This window comes from Phacochoerus africanus, chromosome 8 (assembly GCF_016906955.1).
Source record: "Phacochoerus africanus isolate WHEZ1 chromosome 8, ROS_Pafr_v1, whole genome shotgun sequence".
NCBI classification, from domain to species: domain Eukaryota; kingdom Metazoa; phylum Chordata; class Mammalia; order Artiodactyla; family Suidae; genus Phacochoerus; species Phacochoerus africanus.
In genome coordinates, this window is record NC_062551.1 from 78,045,718 (window position 1) to 78,063,526 (window position 17,809).

Sequence of the window (17,809 nt, forward strand, 5' to 3'; positions counted from 1 at the left end):
CTGAAGTGGGGGTGGCGGTGGTCTCTGCTGCCCGAGCAGCCCCTGGGGAGAGGTGGAACTACACTCAGCCATTGCTCTTGGGGTACACTGTGGGCTACAGAAGTGGCCCTTTCTATATATGGGTCCCACCTCTAACACCATGATGTTGAAAACTGTAAATTTCATCACTAAGGGAACTGGGAACCCCATTTTTGACATTTTGAGTTAGGGATCCAAAAGTTATTGCTTCACAGCTGAGACAGATAGAACAATGGATTTGGGCAAATCTCTACGCAACAAATCAAACCAAAGAGTCAAAGAGTTTTCCAACGGACCCAACACTGTTTCCTGGTAAGCTCTTTTTTACTTTGCAGAGGTATATAATCTGATCTCCTGGTAGCATTGACTTATAATTACTAATTATTCCATCAGTCACCTTAAGAATGCCCTTCTGATGAGAATCAATCATTCCTAGGTTAGCTAGACATATGGCCACGTTTTGTTCTAGAATCCACACGACTTTAAATAAAGGCAACTAGCATCCAAAGGAAAAAAAAAAGACTCCTAAATGGTATGAGTGATGAACAGTCAATTGCCCTCTCTCTCGGCAAATGATTAGCAACCTCTGATTTCCTAGACGTCCTATGAGATCCCAGGCTCAGGATCAACCCATTTTGCAGAAGAATCAGAAGCTGGAGGACTCTGGCTGGGACCTGTTCCACTGCTGATGCTGTTTTGAGGGACACCTGACTTGCCTTCCCCCCCATGCCACCTGAGAAGGGGCCACGGACACACAGACAGGAGGACAGGGGCTTGGAGCTCTCACAGCTGTTACTGCTTACGACAGGAGGCAAAGACCACGAGAACCCCAAAGACCTTCATTCCCGGGGAGACCAGGGGGTCCAAGGCCGTATAATCACGCCTTCCTCTGCTTTCAAGGGCTCTGCCAGCTGAACTTCTGCGTGGGGAGAAATAACCAGAATGAGGGTGTGAAACCATCCACCATCCACCAACCACCATGGATGTGAGAAACCCCCAGCCACAGCACCAGCCTTCAAAAACCCTCAGGGGAGGGCTCAGCGCAAAGAGATCTTTTTCAAACCTAATTACCTCTGCATATGATACCCCCTCGGGTATTTAGGCCTAAATATAAAGATAAGAAGCGTTCAATTGTTTGAAAAATGCAAGTTGGTTGTCGTTTTAATTTCTTTCTTTGGCAACACGGTCCCTTCATTTTTTTTTTTTTTTTCTCTTTTGAGGAGTCAGTATTTCCTCTTTTCCCAAGTTCACAGGCAAATGCTATGTGGTTCGTGATGGAAACGCAACGAGGGAAAGTCTAACCATTTTCAAGGCACTCCCCTTTGTTTTCTCTCCCTGTTACTCTGGAACCTTATGCATAAACTGAACTCCTCTAAATCTCTGTTTCCTTTCCTAAAGAGTGAGACTAAAACTGCCTATCAGTAATTTCAACTATTTATTAAGAAATTAGTTGGAATCTAGGGGAAACAAAAGATACAAATGAACTTATTTACAAAACAGAAAAAGAGTCACAGACATAGAAAACAAATTTATGGTTATCAAAGAAGAAGGCGGGGGAAGGACAAATTTGGAGTTGGGGATTAACAGATACATGCTCCTATATATAAAACAGATAAATGACAAGGCATAGCACAGAGAACCATAATTAATATCTTGTAATAACCTAAAACAGAAAAGAATCTGAAAAAGAATATGTATATATGTGTGTATATAACTGAATCACTTTGCTGTACACCTGCAACTAACATTATAAATCAATTACCCTTCAATTTTTTTAAAAAAAGAAGAAAAAAAAACACTTAGCAGATCACTGCATCCCAAGAATTTATTTTAATTAATTAATTTATTTATATATTTTTCTTTTTAGAGCCGAGGGTTGATAGATGGAAGTTCCCAGTCTAGGGGTCGAATCAGAGCTGTAGCTGCCAGGCTACACCAACAGCCACAGCAATGCGGGATCCGAACTGCACCTTTGACCTACACCACAGCTCACAGCAACGCCGGATCCTTAACCCACTGAGTGAGGCCAGGGATTGAACCCGCATCCTCATAGTCAGATTCGTTAACTGCTGAGCCACAACGGGAGCTCCTAATTTTATTTCTAATAAAGTAAATTCTTTGCTAAAAAAAAAAAAAAAAAGAAATGAGTAAATGTCAGGTGCAATTTTCTTTAAGGGCTTCATGGGTGTGACATTATTTCATTCTCCCAATAATTGAGAGGCTCTTTTCATCAGTTTAGAGGTAAAGAAGCTGAGGCCCAGAGAGTTTGGATAACTTCCTCCTGCTCACACAGCCCCCTGCTGCACAGACTTGTGGGGACCCACTGAAATAATGCAAGTAAAACTGCTGGGCACTATAACATGCTGTCCAGGAGAACACACCCTTCATATCAGCAATAGCAACGGGAATGGCGTATGTAGCACACATACTTCCCACAGGACAGCAGAAGTAATGTGGCCTCAGGGTCCCACGACATTATGTGGAACCCCCACTGACTGGTCAACTGCTCTCTTTAAATACAAGGTTTTTTTTTTTTTTTTTGTCTTTTGTCTTTTTGTTGTTGTTGTTGTTGTTGCTATTTCTTGGGCCGCTCCCGCAGCATTATGGAGGTTCCCAGGCTAGGGGTCGAATCGGAGCTGTAGCCACCGGCCTACGCCAGAGCCACAGCAACGCGGGATCCGAGCCGCGTCTGCAACCTACACCACAGCTCATGGCAATACACCACAGCTCATGGCAATGCCGGATCGTTAACCCACTGAGCAAGGGCAGGGACCGAACCCGCAACTTCATGGTTCCTAGTCGGATTCGTTAACCACTGCGCCACGACGGGAACTCCTAAATACAAGGGGTTTTTAATGTCCCTCCTCAAAAATCAGGCTAAATCTGATAACGCCAGGACTTGGTGAATGAACAATAGCTCAATGGAGCCTAGAGGGTTTGGCAGGTAGAGAGCTTCAGCTAGCTTTGCACTCTGGCAAAGCTTCCCAGGAAAATTGCAAAATGAGGGTCCTGCTGCAGCATCCTAGGAGGGTTCATCAGGTACCTTTGCTATTTTTGCCCTCCCTGGCAAGATTCTGGTGGATGCTGCGAGGCTGGGCCCTGACCAGGACTGGTCCCAGCCAGCTTTCATTTCAGATGCTGCAAGGGATGTTTTTAAATGAGGTTCCATCTTTCCAGGCTGGCTTTCTTTTTCTCTTTTGAGTGTGAAAAAATAACCATGATGGTTTTGCCCAATGATGAAGGGACTCATATCTTTCAAAAGAGTAGGGGATGACACTTTGGAGAGACAAAGAAAGGGACCTGGGTACAGTACCAGTAATGAGCTAGCACAGACTCTTACAAAACACCAACTGTATGTTTTTCTAATGAGACAAGATCCCGGCCTGGGGACAGACTCCAAGCTGGCTGGAGAGACCAAATAGGTAAATTTAGACCATATATAGATTAAAAGCCCCATGTGCATAGCAATTCTATGTTTGGCTCTCCTTGTTTCCTGAATGCTGGGCAAAGTCTCTAGCAGGTCCCCTTTAAGGGATGGGACATCAGCTGTTCCTGACACTCACTCACCTGAAATTGCCTCTGCTGCAGGGACTGTCTGGTCAAAGGCAGTGACCTTGCTGGGGGGATGGCAGGGGTCGGGGTGGAGGGTGAGTAGCCCCTGGCCAAGGTGGCGACTTAAAGGGCCACCCCCAGGATGCTGAGAAAAGGGGTCTCTTGTGAACTGTTGGTGGGAATGTAAATTGGTACAGCTACTGTGGAAAACCATATGGTGTTTCCTCAAAAAATTCAAAGAAGAACTACCATATGATTCAACAATTCCACTTCTGGGTATTTACCCAAAGAAAACAAAACTCTCATTCAGAAAGACATAGGGACCTCTACATCCACTGCAGCATTATTTATAATAGCCAAGATATGAAAGCAAACTAAGCGTCCACTGACAATAAAGATGTGAGATATATATATAATTAAATATATATTTTGTGGAATATTACTCAGCCATAAAGAATACAGTTTTGCCATTTGCAACAACATGGATGAGCCCAATGGGTATTATGCCAAGTGAAATAAGTCATACAGAGAAAGACAAATACCATATGAGTTCACTTAAAGGTGATAGCTAAAAAAACAAAACAAACAAATAAAACAAAACAAACAAATAAAACAAAACAGAAATGGATTCACAGATATAGAGGACAAACAGGTGGTTGCCAGAGGGGAGGAGGGGAGGGAGGGATCTGATGAAATAGGTGAAGGGGATTAAGAGGTACAGATTACCAGTTATAAAATAAGTCATGGGCTAGGAACCATGAGGTCGCAGGTTCGATCTCTGGCCTTGCTCAGTGGGTTAAGGATCTGGCATTGCCATGAGCTGTAGTGTAGGTCACAGACGCAGCTCGGATCCTGCGTTGCTGTGGCTGTGGCATAGGCCGGTGGCTATAGCTCTGATTCGACCCCTAGCCTGGGAACCTCCATATGTCACGGGTGCGGCTCTCAAAAGACAAAAGACAACAACAACAAAAAAGTCATGGGGCTGCAATATACAGCATAAGGAATGTCGTTAGTAATACTGTAATAATTTTGTATAGTGACAGATGGTTAATAGCCTTATGTGGTGCTTGTTTCATAGTGTATTTTGTCACTCACTATGGTGTACACTTGAAGTTCACATGATAGTGCATGTCAATTATACTTCAATTAAAAAAAAGATAAAGGGCCACCAGCCCCCCTTGCCTTGTCAAGACAGCTCTGAAAGGCCATCCCAGGCCCAGAGCTTCCTGGGGGACCAGCTGTGGCCTCAGCAACTGCCTCTGTGTGTCGGCTTCTCCCTCTCCCCCGTCTTGCATTGTTCACATCCCACAGGTGTCTCTCCAGGGAGCCTCTGGCGATGCACTTCTCCATCTCAGATTCTGTGTCCTGGGAGGCCAAGCTAAGTCCGTGAAGAGTGACAAGCATTGCTCTACTGGTTGTGCCAATCAATGCCTTTGGGCTCAGAGGAAGGAGCAGTGGACTCATCTCCAAAAGGAAGGAAGCATGTGAGGGGGGCCTGAACGACCTGGCCCGGGGTCCCAGCCCAGACCTCTTGCCTGTGTGGCATTTGAAGGTTACTCAGCTTTTTCACAGACACTGACCTACATAGCTGTGACTTAGGCAAGGCAGACATGGTTCTCTCCTTTTGACTGATTGCTCGTGGGAGCTTTGGCACAGGCTGAATCAAAGCCAAGAGGACAGGGCAGAGGCCGGAGACTTGATGAGGGGGAGACACGCTAGGGGGCAAGGCCATGACTCCTACGTCAGCCTCTAGGACAGCAGCCAACAAGTTGGCAGGTCCCTAAGAGCTCCTTTCTCAGACCCACGCATTCATCTTCTGTGGACAGTGATGAAACATCGATTGGCTTTTTTCCTCATGGAGAAAATAAGCAGCCAAGAGCCTGCAAGATCCATGAGTCAGGAAGGTCATTCTATGTTGTTCACCTCAAGTCTAAGCAGCGCACTGCCTAGTACAAACTAGCACTAAAGACAATGACGTTTGGTAAGATGTGTATCACATGTACACTCTACAGTGCACAGTTTCTGCGCACGTCACATATACTTACTCACTAAGTCCTCATATCCCCCAGCTAGATAAGTACTGTTATGATCCTCCTTTTGTAGATAAAGAGAACTAGGCATGGAGAGAGAGGCAGGAGTAAATATTTGAGGAATGAAGGAATGATTAGAGTCCTATCATGCTTCAAGTCACAGAAATGAACACAAAACTACAATGCCTGGAGGACCAGAATGGGGTTAAGCATGGTACATGGACAACCACCTTGAATCCTCTTTGAATCCTCCCAAAGAGGCAGAGATGATCAAGCCCAGGTCATGGTTGAGGGACTAGAGACTGGCAGAGGTTAGGTACTTTGCCCTGCAAATTGACAGAGCCAGGACTTAGTCCAGGTGCGTCTGACTCCAAGATAGCAACCCCTAACCCCTCACCACTTCTCTTGCTTACCTGTGGGTTGGAGTGACAAGCATCTTAGTTACCCAAAACACAGCTGGGGAAACGAAAGCAAAGATGACCCCAAGCCTCCAGACACATGTTTGTATGCTCTTATTTTAGACGAAATTCTAGCAAGGTATCAGCCTCTTTTTCTCAGACCTGGAAGTTGAACAGGTCTGAAAAAAAAAGAGTGGCTGTTCTTAGTAGGAAGGTGAGGGAGAGAGGGGACCGATTGAAATGGTAGCAAGCGGTGGAGTGCTGGGCAGATGGCTCCAGCGCAGGGACTGACCTCTGGGCACTGAGAAAAGGTTGCATTGTGCAGAGATAGCCACTTTCTGGCAGAGCCACTGTTGTTCCCTGAGCCTTAGTGTTTTCATCTGGAGGTAGAGGCAATAATCCTGCCCCCACCACCACCCCCACGGATTGCCAGCAAGATTCAACAAGTCCCTGATGGCGAAAGCTCTTGATCAACAGTAGCCAAGGTGAGTTACCATGTTTGATATGTTTCATTGAAGGACACTGGGAAGTTGGCTATACACTTCTGGAGGTTTTCCAATAATATGGGGAAAGAATTTTTTTTTTAATTGCTGTACTTCGAGGGGTGAATTTCATTATCTGGAAACTTCTCTCCTGCACTCCTCTCAAGAAGCTGAATCGTTAAGCGGCATGACAAACTGTGCCAGCCTCTTGGCCTCTTTACCAGAGGACCCACCCAGCTTACCTTTTCCCTGAAGATTATCCATGACCACAATTAACAGGTCTAATGGGACTGAGGGCCGACACAGTAGGACATGGGGACTCCAAAATCTATAAGTTGCTAGTTCAAAAAGAGGCTAATTGTTCTTTGGGGATAAGCTGCTAAGAAACTGAAGCTCCTGCCTTCAGCCCAGCCCTTGGAGAGGTCATTTAGACTTCAAGCCACATACCCTTGGAGGGTACCAGTTGGCAGCTTGCAGGATCTCTCATGGACAATCCAGCTGTGCCATCCACGTCACCATTATCATTAATTCTTACCTGCTAAGCACCTACCACATAGCAGGCACAGTGTGGACCAAGCAGGAGACTCAGACACAGGCAAGCTCCTGCCCACAGGGAGCTCATAACCTACTGAAGGAGATGTGCACTGTGAGATGAGAACAGTAGGACAATGAACTTTACCATCACCATGCACTTACTAGGCACCAGGCACTCCGCTAAGACCTTTAGGTGTCATCCACCCTCACAACCATCCAATCCCTATCAACTCCATTCTACAGATGTGGAAACCGAGGTCTGGAGAAGTTATAGCAGTTACTCAGGGTCTTCAGCCAGCAAGTGGTGGAGCTGGGATTCAAACTCAAGTCCTGACTCCAGACGTCATGCCTGCAGCCCCATGACCAGCGCAAGAGGCAGGTACAAGTCAAGGGCCAGGTGGGAATGCCGGGGCGGGAGACGGGGCGCTGGGGTCCAGGGTGGGCTTTGGAATCAGTGGGACTGGGGTTATCAAACTGCTCTGCTGCTCATTAAGCTGGAGAGCCCTGAGGTTCAATATACTCTACAACTGCACTGGCAAGGAGGAGAGTCATGAAGATTCAAGAAACTGATGGTGTGAGAATCCACAGTGCCATCTTGGGCATGTTCCACTAGACCAAAAGGGGTCAGATAAAGCATACGAGTGAGTGTGTGTGTGTGTGTGTGTGTGTGTGTGTGTGTGTGTACGCGCGTGCTCGTACGTGCACGTGCACACGGGGGGGTTGGAGGTGGTGAGTATGGTCAGGAAAGACCTTCAAGAAAGTGGTGATTTTTAAGATGGGCTTTCAAGAATCAGTAAGTTGGGATTAACTGCAAGGAAGGGAGCAGGATCTGGCGGGCATGTGCAAAGACCCTGGAAATGAAAAAACTGAGAGCCTATTTGGAGAACAAGCTGGCTGGACCCCAGGGAGAGAACTGGGGAGTAGAGAAAGACCTATGCCTAGAAAGAAAGTGAGTCCACATTTAAGGTGGCAGGCCAGTGACCTCTAGCCACATTTACTTAGAATCTACTTTGTACGTGTGCCAGCGACTTGGCGTTACAGGGTTCATCCTTTAAAAGACATCCTCTTTGAAGAAGGAGGGAAGACAAAGGCAGCAGAGCCTGCTCTCTCTATAAAGAGCAGGCAGGTGCAGCCATCCCCTGGCCGGCTGCCTCTCCTTCCCTCCAGCTTCCCCTTAGGGCTGTGCATTCCACAGTACGTGGGAGCCAAAGGCACACGCTGCTGAATATTAAACAGACCCTAGCATAAGCATCGTGTCACTGTGTGCCTACATCGGGACGCGGCCACGCACACAAACACACTCACACACACCAACGGGGTGAGAAGCCGATTTGATTTTTCCAAAAGATTGCATAATTCTTAGGTGATATTAAAATAGCTGACAAAGAATCCACTTTAATCTTTTTGGGGTGGGCGTTGAAGAGCTGAGGAGCATTGCTTAGATATTCCTGACAGAGTCATTTACAAGCAAGGAAGCCACCAGCTCAGAGCTGCAAAACCAGCAGCTTCTAAAACCTCTACCTCCTGCACCTTCTTGGGTCCTTAGATGCCTCCCTAGATGTCCAGGGTGGGTGAGGGGGTGACCCCAGCAGGAGGCCTGCCCAGCCCAGGCCCTCACCAGCAGCTCCCACCGATCAGAAACACTGCTGCTGAAACCACTCCCTCTGTCCCTGACCTCCAGAGACCTCCCTGTCCCTACCAATCACTTGGCACATAATCACGTCCAGCCTGAGCTGCTGTTCCGCCCTGGGTTCAAACTGTACTGAAAAGAATCTGATGGGTAATTCCTTAGGCTCATGTGACTTGTCCTCTCAGCCAATCATGAACACCCTGCAGGAGGGTCCGAGCTGTGCTCTATTACGATCCTGTGTCCATGTGTCAGGATAGACAAGAGAGCAAATATCTTGCCACCATGCTAGATAGTGATTCTGAATTCTTTCCTCTGATGACCTGGTTCTTGAATGTCTGCTAACATCATCTTCTACTGATGCAGTCCCTCATTATGCCTCTGCAAATTCCAAGGGTCTAGAACAGTGCCCGGCAGATAAAGGGTCCAGTTAGGACTCCTTCTGAAGTTACCTTAATTCCATCTTGGAAGAAAATGCTCATCTATTAAGTTGGGATCTGAAGGGTAAGTGGGCGTTAGGCAAAGAGAAGGGGTTGAGGGGTTGGGGGAGGGGAGAAGAATCTTCTAGGCAGAGTAAACAGGGGGAACAAAGGTCCTGGAGTATGACGAGGGTGTGTACACGTGTGAGCCCATGGCAGGGAACAGGCTTCAGGGCCGCCCTGGAGCAGCAGTCAATCTTGGACAGAACAGAGAGGATGGATCCCCTCCCATTAGAATAGGAGGGAGGAAGAAAAGCAAGGAGACACAGGTAGGCAGGTTTGAAGGGCAGAAAGCTGAGAAAGTTTCCCTATGATGGCTTCTATTTCCTCTTGGAAGAGGGAAGTAAGGGCATCTTCGGAGCAGCAGGAGAAACCAGGACAGGTGAGAGGTTTCAGGAGAGAGGACAAGGTTTGCAATAGACACCGAGGAGAAAGGAGTCAAAACTGAGCTGGGGAAAGTGGAAGGATTTCTGTGTGGGGTTGAGGGTCCAACTGAAGTTGGAGACCACATGTTTCCATTACATCAGTACCTTGGTGTAGGTGGGCTGGTTGGGGTTTCATCAGGTGGGGGGGGGGGGTGATAAAAAGACAGCAAGACAAGGAAAGGATTATTGCAAGAGAACAGTTGAGCTAATGGAGCTAGGACTCAACAGAGCAGGGAAGAAGTAGGTTAACAGGTAGAGAGAAAGGACAGAGGGCAGTGGACAGCCACTGGAAGGTGTTGGAAGAAAAACATGGTTGAAATGGCTGGAGTTGCTGGAAGTAGAAGAGGGCCTGGTCAGGAGGGTCAAAGCAGGGGCAGATGTCGTTGATGACTAGGTTTCCGATGTGGCTCTGGAGTGGGGGGCTGATGTGGAAATGAGGGGAACTGGTGCAGAAGGGTTGCACTGAGGGCAGAGGAGAGGTCCCCGACCCAAACAGCTGCCCTACAAGCAGCCTCTCAGATTCCCAGGTTTGCCAGCATCAGTCAGTCCAGGAGCTTCATCTGAAAATTCAGGGACACTGAGAGGGTCAGGGCTTGACCCAAGGTCACAAGAGACAAAAGGGGTTGGAGACACCCCCTCCCCCCAGTTCCCAGGCCAGGGCTTGCCTCCCCCTGGACGCCCTCTGTCCCAGGAGATAGGGATCGAGGCAGGGGAGTGGAGGAGACGAGGAGGAAGGCGAGGTCAGACCCCGGTTCCCTTCTCCTCCTAGGGCCCCCGCCTCCAGCCCCGGGCCCAGCCCCCACCCGCTGCAGCCTGGCCGGTTCCGGTCAGACCGGAAGCACCACCGGCGCGGTTGCCCGGGAGACCTGGGCTGTTTACCAGCGGGACTGAACCCAGCTACAGTGGCGGTGGCGGATGGAGCGTCGCTGCGAGGTGAGCGTGGCCGCTGCCCTCGGGTCCTGTCCTTGGCCTCCCGGGGTCCTGGGAGGGCCCGAGAGAGGCCAGACCCTAATCCTGTGTCACGTCGCCCCGGCGGGCCTCCTCTGGGGGCGAACCCCTGCAGACGGTCCAGGGGCCTGGAGGGAAGCGGCTAATCCCCAGGGGCAAACCCAGTCCGGCCAGAGCTCACCGTTGCCGGAGTGGGACAACTCCCGGGCTCTGCGGAAGCCGAGGAGCCTAGGAAAGCACTGGGCCATGCCCTCCTGGCTGGCAGTACAGACCGGACAGAGACCGAGAGGGTCAAGGGGACGTCCCATCACACAGAGAGACCAGAGACCAGAACCAGAGCGGAGCCTCTCCCAGACCTGTGATCTTTCACCCAAGTCAACTCACTTTCTAGAGGCTCTTTCTTGCCCCTCCTCCCACCTCCCTCCTCCTGCCTGAGCTTGCTTCCTTCTAGAGCTGCCAGTACCCCTCCCAGCCCCTCCCTGCTGCTGTTGGAATCATCCCCAGTTCCTTTTCCAAACCTTTGATCACTTGGTGGCTTGTGATCCAATTTCACCACTCCCCGGAACTCAGCACAGGACAGTGTATGTTCTAATCATTAGTCCTGGGTACAACAGGGAATGGTACCAAAGTTTTCTCATTCTCAGGCCAACTACCATCTTGGTTCTTCAGAGCATCTTCATCCTAAAAGCCTCACAAGGAGGGGAGGTGATGGGCAGGGGATATATTAACTGATAAACATTTTTAAAAGACCAATTCAAATGTAAGCATTCTTGGTAGGTACCAGCAGATGGTATGTGGGTGGTTATATTTTCTTGCATTTCTTGTAGGTTTAGATTTGGGTTGTGAGTGAAATGGGGGGGGGGGAGTCTGACCCCATGGTGGGAGGCGAGCGCCTTTGGAAAGCGGGAATATGGCTTTCGCTTCTGCTATCACATTCTCCTTTTTCCCAGTTGATTTGGCAATTAATCTTAAGGAATGGGCACCTGCCCTTTTGGCAGTTCCTTGGGAACAGTTATCCATGTTTGTTTCCTGACTCCTGGCAGGCCTCTGGGGTGCAGCCATTATGTTTAAGTAAACAGGCCACTTGCCTATTCAACTGGCAGCTTGATGGAAGCCTACGCCCAAATCTTGTCAAATCACTTTGCAAATCACTTTGCTGTTGAGCATCTGCCAGGCCTAAAGGTGGCAGGATGAGCCGGGCAGGGATGCTACTGGGCGCGGCAGAAGCCTTCCTGGGCTGAGGCCGGCAGGAAGAGTTCGAGACCCAAGGTGTTAAGATAGAGGCGCAGCTGGCTCAGGTCCCCACACACCTGTTCCCCGCCCCACCCCCCATGGGAGCGTCGGTGCGCCCTGCATGTAACAGATGGTCCCTGCACTCAGGAGGAGGTAGCGGGTTATGAAAGCAGGTTCGATGGAACGCTTTTACCTGAAGGAGGTGTTAGTCTCTAAATAACCATGAGTGGGCTTAGCGGAATTAGTCATAATTGAGGTTTTTCTCTGCGATGGTTCGCAGTCATGTTATCTTATGATCAGGGTGCCTTGAATGTGACACCCCCCGAACACGGATAATTATATAGTACCAAAAGGTATGGAAAGTGCATGCACATACTCGATTTTTCCTGTTAAAAATAATCCAGCAGAGAGCCGGGGAGAACACATGACTTTCCTCATCAAAGTTGTTGAGGAAGAGGTTTCTAAGTTACCAAACTTACTGACAGTTAAACCTTCCCCAGGCATGTGTGGGAGTTAGGAGCCAAGTCTGTGATAATTCTGTCGAAGCTGTGGCGAATTAATAGTCTGTTCCTTGAGGGGGAAGGGTGGGCAGAGAGGGGGAGGTGGTTTACCAGCTGAGCTTCTCTTTGGCAGAACAGTTGGACAGTTGGGACCTGGGTGCCACCCTGAGTTCTAGGGCGGAGCTGCTTCATGACAAGTGCAAGACTTGAGAACGAGATGAAAATTCCAGGGGGGAACATAGCCCCACATTCCTCACAGTTGATCAGAAAATAGCTTAAATCAACAAGGAGCTGGGCAGGCTTTTTTGATGCCAGGGAGAAGGCTCCTGAGGAGAAGGCTCCCGGACTCCCAGCAGCCAGACTGGGTGTGAAAGACTCAACAGGGGGAACGGGAGTGTGGAAAGACTCGGCCTGTGAGCAGAACGGAGCCAACACGGAGGCCTTTCAGTTGAGAGGGCAGACTTTGAACTGAGGAGGGCTTCCGGAATCCACAGGGGTATTGTGTTTGGTTGAGGTTGTAGTGGTGAGGAGAGAGATACACTCTAAAATTCGGCAATAATGGTGTTCCCGTTGTGGCACAGTGGAAACAAATCTGACTCATGTCCCCGAGGATGCCGGTTCAATCCCTGGCCTCGCTCAGTGGGTTAAGGATCTGGCATTGCCATGAGCTGTGGTGTAGGTCACAGATGCGGCTTGGATCCTGTGTTGCTGTGGCTGTGGTATAGGCCGGCGGCTACAGCTCCAATTCGACCCCTAGCCTGGGAACCTCCATATGCCACGGGTGCGGCCCTAAAAAGACAAAAATAAATACATAGATTAAATTAAATTAGGTAATAATGATAATATGTGCAGAATGGGCATCTTTGCACGGGGAGCCGAGGGGCTGGAATTGCATTGCTCAGGATGGCGCAATGAAGGCGGCTTGGAGCCAGTAAATGTGAGGCAAATGTGGGATGAATGTGTGGGGTTAGAAGGACTGTATTAGCATTTGCTGAGACCGTATCATAGGCAGGAGCTCATTGGCATCAACCTTCCAGCATTTCCGTGCACCGGGCCAGGCAGGTGTATGTTCGATGGTTAGAGGTGACCCACCGCAGACACCCTGGGGAAACGCTCTGAAGCAACAGGTGAGACCTTGGGGCCTAAAATTACTGAAAGCACTAAACAAACAGATAACCAAAACCAAAAATCAGAAAAAACCTTCACCATTGAATTAAGCCTTTCCTCTGGACCAAGCCCGGTGCTTCCGGCTCTCCTACATCATTTCCTGTTACTAGCCTCACGTTGCAGGTAAGGAGACTGATGCTGAGAGGTAGTTAAATAATGTTTTCCCAGTCATACAGCTAATTCTGTTTTTTGTGTGTGTTTTTTTGTTTTGTTTTGTTTTTGTTTTTGTTTTTGTTTTCCTTTTGTAGGGCCGCTCCCGCGGCATATGGAGGTTCCCAGGCTAGGGGTCTAATCGGAGCTGTAGCCACCAGCCTACGCCAGAGCCACAGCAATGCCAGGTCCAAGCCGCATCTGTGACCTACACCACAGCTCACGGCAACGCCAGATCCTTAACCCGCTGAGCAAGGCCAGGGATTGAACCCGCAACCTCATGGTTCCTAGTTGGATTCGTTAACCACTGCGCCACGACAGGAACTCCCATACAGCTCATTCTGTAGATGAGGAAAGTGATGAACCAGTAAGGTGGATTGACTACCCCAGGGGCCCCGCTGGAACTCAGCAGGACCTGAAATAGAACCCAGGTCTTACAACACTGGGTCTTGTGTCCTTTGCTCCCAAACATGCTGCCTTTGGGGGCCCACAAGGCCCTGGGAAGCTACTGGTCAGGCTGCCAGGGGGAGAGTCATCGTCACAGCAGTGGTCAGGGTTCAGAGGGAGGCAGGGAGCCCAGGACGTTGCAGTATCCTGGGAAGGCCGCAACCAGGGGCTGGGAAGAAGAGGTGACAGTAACGCTGTTGGAGTCTTCGCTGTGGCCGAGCGGGTTACAGACCCAAAGCTGTCTCTGTGAGGATGTGTGTGGGATCCCTGGCCTCGCTCAGGGGGTTAAGGATCCAGTGTTGCTGCAGGCTGCTGCACAGGTTGCACATGGGCTCAGATCCGACGTTGCTGTGGCTGTGGTTGAGGCCAGCAGCTGCAAGCTCTGATTCAACCCCTAGCCTGGGCATGTCCATATGCTGTAGGTGTGGCTGCAAAAAAGAAAAAAAAGAAAAAAATGTAAAAGATAGTAACCATGTTCATGAGGAGGCCAGGAAAAGGAGGGGACTGGTTTGGCAGCTCCAGGCCTGCAGGAGACTCGCTCATGCCTCTCGCTCTGCTTCAGAACGTGGCTTCTGTGTGACCTCATTAGCACGCAGAGCTCCCCAGCACAGCGAGTGGGGGATCCAAACGCAGGGGCCCTCAGCATGTTTACAGGGTGTATGGGAAGACACATGTCAACAGCTAAAGCAGAGGGAGGGAGGTGCTGACGGGGAAGCCAAGCCTGGTCCTGAGAACCTGGGTTCTCTTCCGGCTCTGCTCTTGGCTGGCTTGGTGGCCTTGGGCATTGGCTCTGCCCTTCTGGCTCACACACCTGTAGAATTAGTGAGTACCCAGAGTCCCCTTTGGGGTTGGCCTAGGATGGGGTTTGGTAAACCATGGCCCACAGGCCAGATCACACCACCATTTCTGTGTAGCTCATGAGTAACAATAGCTTTTACACTTTTTATGGTTGAAAAAAATAAAAAGAGGAAGAGTACTTTGTGCCCCATGAAAATGATGTGAAATTCAACTGTCAGTGTCCACGAGGGACGTTTTCTGGGCACACAGCCACCCCTGTTCGCTTATACACTCGCATCACACGGGTGGAGGAGAGTCATAGGGATGGACGAAGCCGAAGATAGGTGCTGTCTGGCCATTGACAGGGAGGGACTGCGGGCCCCCAGCCTAGAAGCCAAGTGCCTGCCTGTGCGTTCTAGCTGGGCTGGGAACAGGCGGGATCAGCAGTGGGGTCCTGCTCCCTCTGCCCCCCACCCAATGACAAAGTGAGGGCAGTGGAGGGGTCTTGCATGAAGAGATTTGAGCAGAGCAACTAGCGAGGTTGCATGAAAAGATGGTGAAGAGGAAAAAGAAAGCAAGGGCCGGCTACAGGTGATGCGAAAAGAGGAAGGACAGGCTGGAGGGAGCAAGGGAACCCGGGGTTCACCGAGGGGGCCTCGTCCCCTGATTCCGGGGCCTAGCCATCTGCTGTCTGTGGCGGGAAGCTCTGGAGCCAAGGGCAAGTGAGTGGTGGGCCTACCTCTCAGCTCTCAAGTGAAGCTTGGCTTCCCTGCCCAGTGACCGCGGGGTGACTCTTGTGCTTTTGAGATAATCTTTTGATCGTGGGGTGGCAGAGGCCCCCCTGGGGAGGGCTCCCCACCCTGTGGCCCAGCAGATTCCTGCCTCGGGACCCGCCCTGGCTCTTCCCTCACCAGGAAGCTTTCCTCCTAGTCAAGGAGGGGCAAACCTGGCCCACACTGTCTTTGTAAAGAAAGTTGCCTGGGCACACAGCCACCGTCCTCTGTTCACGTATTGTCTGCATGTCTGTCTTATGCTGCAGGGGGGGTTGAGTGGTTGGATCAGAGAGCAGGTGGCTCCCAAAGCCACAACTATTTCTACAAAAAGTTAGCTGACCCCTGCTCTCAATCATAACAGGGCTTATTCCTGCTCATCTTTCTGGTCTCTCGGCTTAAAGCAACCGCCTACCTTTAAGAATAAGAAATTGTTCCCTCCCCTGGTCACCCTCTGGTGTAATATTTTATTTTCCTTAGAGCAGTTATTGCTCTTTGAAATTATCTATTTACATGTGGATGGAATGCCAGGGTTTCCTCACCGTAATCATTTCAGTTGCAAGGGCTTATATTCCAATGCCTGAAATGAATGAATGCATAGATGAATGAATGAATGAATGAATTGTAATGAGGACCCTTCTCCAGATGCCAGAAATCCAGAGAGAAGCCCCCCTTTCCCACGTTTCCCACGTCGTGTCCAGTCCTGATTCTGGCCCCTGGGGAGTAAATGGCTCAGAATCAGAAAGTCCCAGAAAGTCTAACCGTGGCCTCCTCTTTTCTCCTGCTTCCTTAGGGGTCTTGAGAAGCAATGGCCACAGAAGCCCCTGTGAACATAGCCCCCCCCGAATGCAGCACTGCAGTCAGCACAGCAGCTGACAGCTTCCTTTGGCAGCGGGACTCGCTCAACATGCATGTCATAAGGCCCAAGTCCGCCAAGGGCCGCACCCGGCCCAGTCTGCCCAGACCCCGGGGCCCGGAGGTGTGCTCCAGCCGTGCGCCGTCTCCGCCTCCGGCCATTCCTTCTGAGTCACCGAGCAGCCAGAAACCAGGAGCCTGCACACCCAAGTCTCCCAACCAGTGGGCTCCCGATGAGATCCCAGAGCTGCTGCAGCAGGTGCCCATCGGGTCCTCCTCTTCCCTCAATAAATACCCCGTCCTCCCTTCCATCAAGAGGAAGAGTCTGGCGCAGGGGGCCCTGGAAACAACCTCGAAAAAGACCAGCGCCCTGCAGCGGAGCAGCCTCCAGGGTCTTTACCCCAAGGAGACAGGCACCCTGAGGATGAGCGGAGAAGATGCCAGAGCTCGGCCTTGTTCCCCAGAGAGGAAGTTCGTGATGCGGCCCAAGAGGCAAAGCTCCTATGGGGCTGGAGATCTGGAGGAACCGTCAGATCAAGAGCCAAGGCTGCTGCTTGCTGTCAGGTCACCGTCAGGCCGCAGGTTCGTCCGCCACTTCCGGCCAACCGATGACTTGCAAACTGTCGTCACTGTGGCCGAACACAAGAACAAGGCCACTTACCGACACTGCAGCATCGAAACGATGGAGGTGCCCCGGAGACGCTTCTCTGACCTCACCAAGTCCCTGCAGGAGTGTGGAATCGCCCACAGGTCGGCGCTGGGCATCGCCCGGGAAGACAAGGAGGGATGGCCCTGAGTCCGCTGCTGCCCAGCCAGGGTCCTGGGTCTCTGAGCAAGGAGTATCCTTGGGTGCCACGGCCTCCGGGGCGGCTTGGTTCCAAATGCCACGTGAGCCTGGGGAAGCCGTGCCTCTTGAGACGCTCACCCTCAGAGCATCTTCTATGAAGCAGTGAAATCTACACATGTGCCCAGTGCCTTAAGAAAATTCTCTCCCGGTTGGCAAATTCTCTCCACCGCCAGAGTGAACTGGCAAGTGACCAGCTGGAACAGCTGTGACCAGGCCGCCTTCTCCTTTTCTCCTCGGGTCCTTTCTGAAGCGCCTGCTAGCCTTTACAATGAATTTGCACTCTCCTGAAGCCAGTGGTTTGCCTTTCTGTATTTGATGCAGGATTAAACACTTCCCAGAGAAGATTCTGGTCTGGTAAATAACCAGGGTTCAGGAACTGTTGTGCTGGCGTTTGCGTCTCCGGCAGGCATTTTTAAGAAACAGGCGGCTGGCCTTATCTTGGGAGCAGCCCTTTGGCCAAGCTCAAGTGACTCGAGTTTTTCGGGGATTAGGGTTTGTGGGAGGTGGTTTCAGAGGAAAGAATGAGTCTTTAGCTAATGCAAATCCCCAGTCCACCACCCTTTCTAAAGG

General features: G+C 50.4%; 2 protein-coding genes across 2 annotated transcripts in view; one reads left to right on the plus strand and one right to left on the minus strand.

Annotated features, from left to right (window-relative positions):
• The window catches only part of PLA2G2C (phospholipase A2 group IIC), a 24,344-nt gene extending 13,603 nt beyond the window's left edge, over nt 1–10,741 (minus strand). Inside the window, 2 exon segments of the mRNA XM_047791444.1 lie at nt 10,425–10,526; nt 10,675–10,741. Coding sequence (XP_047647400.1) covers nt 10,425–10,526; nt 10,675–10,741 — 169 coding nt within the window.
• On the plus strand, nt 10,328–17,581 carry UBXN10 (UBX domain protein 10). The gene is made up of 2 exons (XM_047792450.1): nt 10,328–10,478; nt 16,331–17,581. The coding sequence occupies exon 2, from the start codon at nt 16,346–16,348 to the stop codon at nt 17,186–17,188; it is 843 nt and encodes a 280-aa protein (XP_047648406.1). The 5' UTR covers nt 10,328–10,478; nt 16,331–16,345; the 3' UTR covers nt 17,189–17,581.
• The last annotated feature ends 228 nt before the right edge of the window (nt 17,582–17,809 follow it).

Bases quoted from the DNA above. Each gene is read 5' to 3' on its own strand.
- UBXN10 (XM_047792450.1), top strand. From the start codon at position 16,346: ATGGCCACAGAAGCCCCTGTGAACATAGCCCCCCCCGAATGCAGCACT.